Source organism: Mus pahari, chromosome 15 (assembly GCF_900095145.1).
Source record: "Mus pahari chromosome 15, PAHARI_EIJ_v1.1, whole genome shotgun sequence".
NCBI classification, from domain to species: domain Eukaryota; kingdom Metazoa; phylum Chordata; class Mammalia; order Rodentia; family Muridae; genus Mus; species Mus pahari.
In genome coordinates, this window is record NC_034604.1 from 9,158,332 (window position 1) to 9,167,239 (window position 8,908).

General features: G+C 39.6%; 1 protein-coding gene across 2 annotated transcripts in view; it reads right to left on the bottom strand.

Moving 5' to 3' along the window:
* Positions 1-8,908, bottom strand: part of Osbpl1a (oxysterol binding protein like 1A) — a 187,612-nt gene that overhangs the window by 137,816 nt on the left and 40,888 nt on the right. For both annotated transcript variants that reach the window (XM_021215014.2, XM_029546728.1), the window contains exon 12: positions 3,845-3,943. In XM_021215014.2, coding sequence (XP_021070673.1) covers positions 3,845-3,943 — 99 coding nt within the window. The remainder of the gene's footprint in view (positions 1-3,844; positions 3,944-8,908) is intronic.

An 8,908-nucleotide genomic window follows, 5' to 3' on the forward strand; every position in this document is an offset into this window, starting at 1 on the left:
CTTCCTTCCTTCCTTCCTTCCTTCCTTCCTTCCTTCCCAAGTCTTTTAAATACATATTGTAGTTTCCAGTGTGGCACTTTTACAGAATTTCTGTGCATCTGTGTTTCTTTCTCTGCATCTCTGCATCTGTGTTTCTTTCTCTGCATCTCTGCATCTGTGTTTCTTTCTTTGCATCTCCGCATCTGTGTTTTTCTCTCTGCATCTCTGCATCTGTGTTTCTTTTCTCTGCATCTGTGTTTCGTATGCTTTTTCCTTGGCTTTTTCTCCTGGTAGTTTACTTGTTTCAACTTATTCCAGTTTTATTATTATTTTTAGATGCCTATTTGTATCCTAATAATTTTAATAATAGAAAGGGTATGGATTTGGGTTTGTAGGGGGTTTGGAAGGATCAGGGAGAAACTGGGGAAGGGAAGTAAAAGCAAAATATATTGTATAGAAAAATATTTTCAATAAAAAAATGAATTAAATTAGAATTAAAATCTGTACTCCACCAAACTGGAAAATCTAAAACAAATGGATAAATTTCTTGATATATACAACCTACCAAAGTTGATGAAAACAAGATGAAATACACAATTTAAACAGACTGATAACCTCTAGTGAAAAGTTATTAAATGTTTCCCAACCAATAAAAGTCCAGAGCAAGATAAGATGAGTTCAGCACAGGAATTCTACCAGAGCTATAAAGAATTAATGTTAATATTCCTCAAAATATTCCACAAAATAGAAACTGAAGAAACATTTCCAAGTTCATTTTACAAGGTCACACGAAGACCCTCTAAAAAAGAAAATTAGACTAATTTTCTTTATGAATACACATGCCAAAAACTCAACAAAATACTTACAAACAGAATACAAGAACACATCAGAAAGATTATGCACCATTATAAGGTTGGTGTCATCCCAGAGATGCAGTGATGATTCAACATAGGTAATGAATACATGTAATCCACCACATAAACAAACTGAAAACAAAACTGCATGACCATCTCATTAGATACAGAAATGGCCTTTGACAAAAATCCAACATTCTCTCATGATAAAAGTCCTAGATTGACTAGGGAATTCACGAGATACACCTCGACAAAATAAAGGTGGCTTACAGCAAGCCTACAGCCAACATCAACCTAAACAAAGAGAAACTGAAAGCACTTCCACTAAAATCAGGAACAAGAAAAGAATTATCTCCATAGCTATGCAATATAGAATGTGAAGTCTTAGCTAAAGCAATAAGACAACCGAAGGAGATCTGGAGGCTGCAAGTTAGAAAGGGAGAAGTCAAAGTATATCTCTATCTGCAGATGATATAATTTTATACGCAAAAGACCCTAAAACTCCATCAGGAAATGTCTATAGTTGCTAAACACTTTTAGCAAAATATATGGATATAAAATTAGCACATTAAAATCAGCCTTCCTATAAACAAATTACAGACTGAGAGGGAAGCCAGGGAGGCTACCCTTTCTCCCTTTCTCAAGCCTCAAAATTTAAATGAAAAAAAAGAAGCTTGTGATAAGGCTAACCGAGCAGGTTAAAGACTTGTGTGATAAAAACTTTAAGAAACTGAAGAAAAAAAAATCAAAGACACCAGAATATGGAAAGATCTCCCATGCTCATGGTACGGTAGAATTCAAGTTACGAAAATGGCTATCCTATTAAAAGCATCTGCATATTCAACAGAATTCCAATACAGTTCTTCATGGAAATTGGAAAATATTTCTCAACTTCACCTGGAAACACAGACACGTAAAAGAAACAGGATAGCTAAAACAATAGTGAATAATTTAAAAACTGCTGGAGGTATCACTATCCCAGATTTCAAGTTGTACTACAGAACAAACAGCATAATGTTGGCATAAAAACAGACACATTGATCAATGGAACTGAATCAAAGACTCATACACATACCTATGTAAAACCTGCATTTTCACAAAGTCAAAGCTACACACTGAAGACAAGCTAGCATCGTTAACAATGGTACTGTTCTGTCCAGACTGCATGGCTACATGAAAACAGACCCATATTTAGCATTCTGGTAACTCAAGTCCAAGTGGACCAGGGACAAGAGCAGACATCCTGAATGTGGTAGAATAGAAAGTGAGGAACAGCCTCGAAGTCACTGGAAAGGAAAGGACTTTCTGAACAGGACACCAACAGAACAGGCACTAAGAACAATTCAACACGTGGGACCTTAAAAAGCTGAAATGCTTTTTAATGGCAAAGGACCCCATCATTTGGGCAAAGAAACCTACAAAATAGAAAAAACCATCTTTACCAATTATACATCTGATAGAGGGTTGGTATGTAAAATATACAAAGAACTAAAAGAAAAAAACAACAGTTAAGATAAAGAAACAACCCACTTTATAAACCTGTGTTCAGAACTAAGCAGAGGTCTCAAAGGATGGAGCACAAATGGCAGAGACACACTTAAGGAAATAATGTTCAACATTCTTAGTCATCAGAGAAATGAAATGGAAACTACTTTGAGATGCAGCTTACACCAGTCAGAATGGTTAAGATCAATGACCCCTCCTGATGGTGAGGAATGGGGAGGGGACACATTTTCATTGCTGGTGTATCAACTGGGCATAGATTGAGACCCAGCTATCCTACTCATGGCACATACCCAAAGGCCTCGACATCACAATACAGATACATGCTCATCCATACACATTGCTGTTCTACTTACAAGAGCTGGAAATTGGAAACAGCCTAGATTTTAGGAAAAGCGAAAGAATATAATGGTGGATGGGTAGGAAGGTTTGGAGGATGGAGAAATGGAGGGAGGGGAAAGCAGGTTTAGTCTATACATGCAGAACACACATTCTGACATGCAAACCGTACTCTTGGGCAGTTTTCTTCCACGCTGTGGTTTCCTTATAAGGTAAGGAATATGCTTCTAAACAATCATTTATTCTTTTTTCTTCCCAAGTAGGTATGAGTTAAAATACAATAATTACAGGCAGAAAATATCCACCTACAACTAAAACCCATCTGCCAAACTTTTACTATGATGTATCATCTACGCTGGGAAGACAGCACAAAGACATGAAGCCAATGTTCAAAGCCTTTGTAAAATGCCTGGGTTACAAAGCACAAACAAATGTGGTGGCGAACACCTTTGATCTCAGCACTTGGGAAGCAAAGGCAGGCGGGTCTCTGAGTTCAAAACCTGCCTGCTATAGACCTAGATCCAGAACAGCCAGGGTTATACAGAGAAACCCTGTTTTGAACAGTACCTCCATGTTGTCCTCTGATCCCCATATACACACACATGCACTTGCACATATGATTGTGTATCTACACCCACGAAATGAGAATACACAAAAATAAATAAGCCAGAACCCTGTTCTGAAAACAGTAAGGACTTGAGATGGATCCATGAGCAGATGTGCTTACTACACAAGTCCCATGACGTGAGTGAGATCCCTGGAACCCAGACAGATGTGGCAGCTCACATCTGTAACCACATCACTTCTGTAGTGAGATGGGAATCAGACAAGAGAATCACCCAGAAGCTAGCCTGGAGTGCACAGAGGGCAGAAAACAAAGGACGGCTTCATCCAGAAGGAAGATAAGAACAGACTCCCAAAAGTTGGCCTGTGACCCCCCCCCCTCTCTCTGTCTCTGTCTCTGTCTCTGTCTCTGTCTCTGTCTCTGTCTCTCTCCCTCTCCCTCTCCCTCTCCCTCTCCCTCTCTCTCTCTTTCTGACACACACACACACACACACACATAAATAAATTTTATTTTAAAAGTTCTAAGTTATATTTATGTATTTATTTCTATGTCTAAATTACATTCTTAAGTTCTGGGAAAGATATAAGTCGGTGCATAAAATTACCTCTCTTGATTGCTGTAGGCTGTTCTTAGGAACCCTGAAGCCATGAACAGTGTCATCAAAGCATCGAATGGAGAAAAGGCAGCTATCTGTAGGTTTCACCTGCATATAAAGAAACCAGAAAGCACTGTTTACTCACTGGAAACAATGTCCCTGAAATTATACCTCACAAATGTAACATTAAATGTAAGAACACTTAGTGGAGCAATCTGAAAGGCTGGTAAATGTCAGAAGTAGATCCCCAGGAGATTCAAGGCACTGCAGCAGCTTATCCACTCCAATCCTGCCATCAGCTTGTTCATTCCAGAAAACACTCCAGGTTCACTGAGTTTGTGACCTTAGGTTTACCAGCAATTAAATATAAATTAGTATGTACCTGGGCTATAAAATCCTGTACATATCAAAGCTCCATTTTTTTTCATACCACTCTTAAATGTTTCCTCTGTGCCAAATGTAGAACATGTTTTACCTGAGTATAAATGGATAATTGGTAGGTAAGGTTGAAGATGAGGTAATAGAGGAGGTAAAAAGAATTAGGAATAATTCTTTTTTTAATAAAAAATTAGAAATGGGGGGGATTTAAAAGAACAAATGTTGGACTTCTGTTCCTAGACCCTACTATAGGAATGCCAGTAGGAAACAAATATGAAACAACTTTGTCAACCCTCCGCTGTCCCCACCTAAAACAAACCTGACACAGAAGGAACTGGAATGGCAACAACCATCCACAGACAAGGGGTGAGTGAGTGCTTTCTTGAAGGAGCCACAATCAGAAGCTATGGAAGTCATTCCCATGGCCCAAGGTATTGCAAGGGCACAGGTGGGACAGCTGGCTGGCTGTCTTTGAGAATTAATAAGGCAAAGCTAGACAGCTACAAACACTCAAGAGGGCAGGACAATCTCCCAAGAGATAATCTGGAGATTCCTGTCTATAACATCACTAACAGATCTGGGAACCACACGTCACAGATTCAAATCAACTCACTCAGACAAGCTGAAGTGAGACCAGAGGCTGCTCAAGACATGGGAGGTTATACTCCACAACAAGACAAGTAACAGAATCCACTCTCCAGGACATAGCATGCATTATACTAAGGAGGTCACTGTAAATGACCTAACATGAGGGAGGAAGGAAGCAAAAACACATTTAAAATGGTTCCTTAAAAGTCAAAAGCTGTCAGAATGGAAACAGAAACTAAATAGAAAATATATACCACCTAGAAGAGACAGAAGAAAAATACAGATAGGTTCAAAGTAAATGATAAGTAGTCACAAAGCCAGGCTGGCCATATTAACATTAGACAAAAGCCAATTTTAAAACAAAATGTCAATTAGGAAAACATCATCAACAAGTATGCAATCAATAATAGTCACAGATGTAGAACTCTACATGCACAGATAGAGATCTTAATACTTCATCAACTGATAATAACTAACGATAAACTAGAGAAAACAAATGAATACCACCATGACCCAACTTATAAGACATATTACTTAACAACAGCAAAATAAATACTCTGATTTATTTATTGTGTATGGACTTTTTGCATGTGTGCATATATACACACCATATTTGTGTATGGTGTCTGCAGAGGTCAGAAGAGGGCGTCAGATCCTCTGGTAATAAAGTTATACACAGTTGTGAGCCACTACATGGGGTGTTAGGAAATAAACCAATATTCTCTACAAAAACAACAAACGCTCTTAGCTGCTAAGGCATCTATTTTCCTGGCATCAAGTACAAATGCACTATTATTATTTTACATAAGCACAGTTATTGAACAAGCCTCAATAAGTCTGACAGAATAGAAATCATGCATATTCTAAACCAAAATGGATAATTATTAATCTAGAGTGAAATAATCAAAAAAGCCCAATTATTTGGGGGTTAAACATCGCACTTCTAATATTTAGAATTATTAACTGGCTCTTAGCAAAAATCATAACAGAAATTAGAAAATAGTTTAAATGATAATGAACTAAAACTACCAAAGCTAGTGGGGTAAAACAAAAAACAGCTTCCAACAGTAAAATACGGCTTGAAAGATCTGTCAGGAAAGAAGACTAAGCTCCCTATGTTAAGTTTCAACCTTAAGAAATGATGACAGTGTGCACAAGGTCTGGGTCCAATCCTAGTACCCAAAAAAAACCCCATCAAACTATGAGAAAACAAATTAAATCCATGCAAATAAAGTTTGGGGCATTGTTGTTGTTGTTATTGTTTTAATGCCACAAATGGTGGTGCATGCCTGCAATCCTAGTGCTTGAAACATACAGACTGGATGATCAGGAATTAAAGGTCACCTTTCCTCCTCTACACAGTGAGTTCAAGACCAGCCTGAGCTACAGAAAGTATCCTCCCTATTGGGTGGCACTAATGCTGAAAGGTCCTATGAGGCTACTGGGGAGGAGTCAGCAAACTGTCCTTACCCACTTATCTAGACCCTGAATGCAATACTACTAACAAGTCAGGCAAGATGCTCCCAAAGGCACAGTAGTTGAAAGTTTATTACAGGGATGACAACTACCCTCTGACTAGATTTTAATCCTGACCTGCAGGAGAGAATCCTCATCCGGCACTGTGAGCACATTGAAAATATAATGTCTAGGGATTTCATAGGTCCTCATTGGGAAGACATTCCTGTCATTTTGCTAAATGAAGATGATGTGTCCATCAAATTACTTCCTAAACAACTGTGCTTACTCTCATAGATTACTATTGCTATCATCTCTGGAAGAAAAGGAGTTTTCTCTTTACAGAGGGCAATAGTAACTGCAGAGGTTCATGAATAGTCAAAGTAATGAGAATAAGTGGCAGTCTTATGGTCAGCCATAAAGAGAACATCTGTGTTCTCACCACCACCATCAACCTCCAACTACCACCAAGGGTCAGGAAACCCTGCAGACAGGTAAAAAAAAAAAAGATTGTAAAAGCCAGAAGAAGGGCACCTGGTACATAGGATACAAGAGAAGGAGGAAGAGGAAGAGGAAGGAAGAGGAGGAAGAAGAGGAAGGAGGAAGAGGAAGGAGGAGGAGGAAGAGGAAGGAGGAAGGGGAAGGAGGAGGAGGAAGAGGAAGGAGGAGGAGGAAGAGGAAGGAGGAGGAGGAAGAGGAGAAGGAAGAGGAAGGAGGAGAAGGAGAAGAAGAAAATAATAATATTGTGGGATGAAACCAAACCAAAGAACAGCATACAAAAATGCATGACCTATGTCCCACCATAAAATCATCATGGACGTCCATCAGTTTGCAAAAGGCCAAAACAATCTTGTAAGCAATGAACAAACTCTTTTCAGGTTAAAACATGCTGCAAAGCCACAGTGAAGAAAACTGTGTGATATCTGCAGGTACATGAGTCAATGAAAGAACCAGACCTAATGTATGGTCAAGCAATTTCAGAAGAGTATGCCAAGACCACTTAGTCATAGAAAGGGAAGACGCCCTCCAAACCACAGTGTGAGTACAACTGGGTGTCCACAGCAGAAGAATGACACTAAGTCTACATCATACCACGTACAGAAGTTAACTCTAGGTATATCAGCTCAAAATATCAAAACACAATCTATGAAATTCATGAAAGAAAAGATAAGGGGGAGAAACTGACAATGTACCTCTAGATTCTAAAACTGGAACCACAATATAAGCCATCAATTCTATTTTTAGGCATATATTCTCAAAGTAATCTCTACCCATGTTCCTTACATGGGTAAATATAAGTCCACAGTAGTCAAGAAATTGAAAAAACTAAATGTCCACTGACAGCTGAAGAATGAATAAAGAAAACGTGGCATATGTATAAAAGACACAGGACTTTGTAGAAAGGAAATCTGAAGGCATACTAAGACACGGATGAATCTGGAGAATATTGTGCTATGTCAAACAGGCTATCCCAAAAACCAAATGATAGCTCTCTAAGCAGAAGAAACAACTGCTGGGCAGGAAGGGGAAGCTTATAAAGCTTTGCAGCTGAGTACGAAGGGGACCAACCTGAGGTGGCCATCTGAAGAATTCTCCACCATGGCACCTCGCGTGGAAACAGCACAGTGGTTAAGAGGATTTGGATTTAACTCTCAGCACCCACACGGCAGCACACAGGCATGGCTTTACTTATGTATGCAAACTGGAGCGATCAGGTTCATCAAGACAGAGAGGGGCTAGATGGCAGAAGCTGAGGGTGAATGATCTGACTCCAATAGACTGCCCATTAGGAGAGTTAAAGACTTCTGGGCCTACACGCTATTCAAACTAGCAGAATAATTAATTGTACTTAATATCACAGTGTAAAATAGTTAGTGTTATATTCTACATATTATAAATATTGTAATTTTTAAAGGACAGTTAAAGATAAGGAATACCTGCATAAAAAACTCTAAATCAACCTAGGTGTCAACCCTAGGAAAGAAGAAATTGCACACAGCTTGATTCATGTGAATATTCAATGGGTCTCTTTAGCTTGTGTTGATACAACTCAGATAAAGCTGTAAGCAGACCACTACAGAAGAAATTAGAAGTTATAAAATAGGCAGAGGCATAACACAGCAGGACCTAATCAATTCCACAGAAGCTAAAGTTTTGAAAATGAAGTGGGAGAAACTTAACGAGTCCACTTTATAAAACATAAACTAATAAAAAGATCTCAGTAGAGTAAGAACCTTAGTGTAGAGAAGAACCAAGGGGTAGCAGAGAACAGGCAGCAAGGTGGCAGACAGGAAGGACAGGGTGAGCATGGCAGAGCCTCAGTCTGCTATGTCCAGTAAGGAAAAGAAGGGCCTGGTAATGGACAACTTGGTCACAGTGTGTTCTGAATTGATGGGGCAGTTCACTCAGTCTGTAACCTCTCAGAGGGCAGACGGTGGCAGTGCTGCAGAGCGCACCAAGATGGAGAGCCGGACAAGTGCACTTGAGGGCAGGCAGGCAGGCAGGCAGGACAGCAGGCAGGACAACAGGCAGGCAGGCAAGACAGCAGGCAGGCAGGCAGGCAGGCAGGCAGGCAGGCAGACAGGCAGACAGGCAGACAGGCAGACAGGCAGACAGGCAGACAGGCAGACAGGCAGACAGGCAGACAGGCAG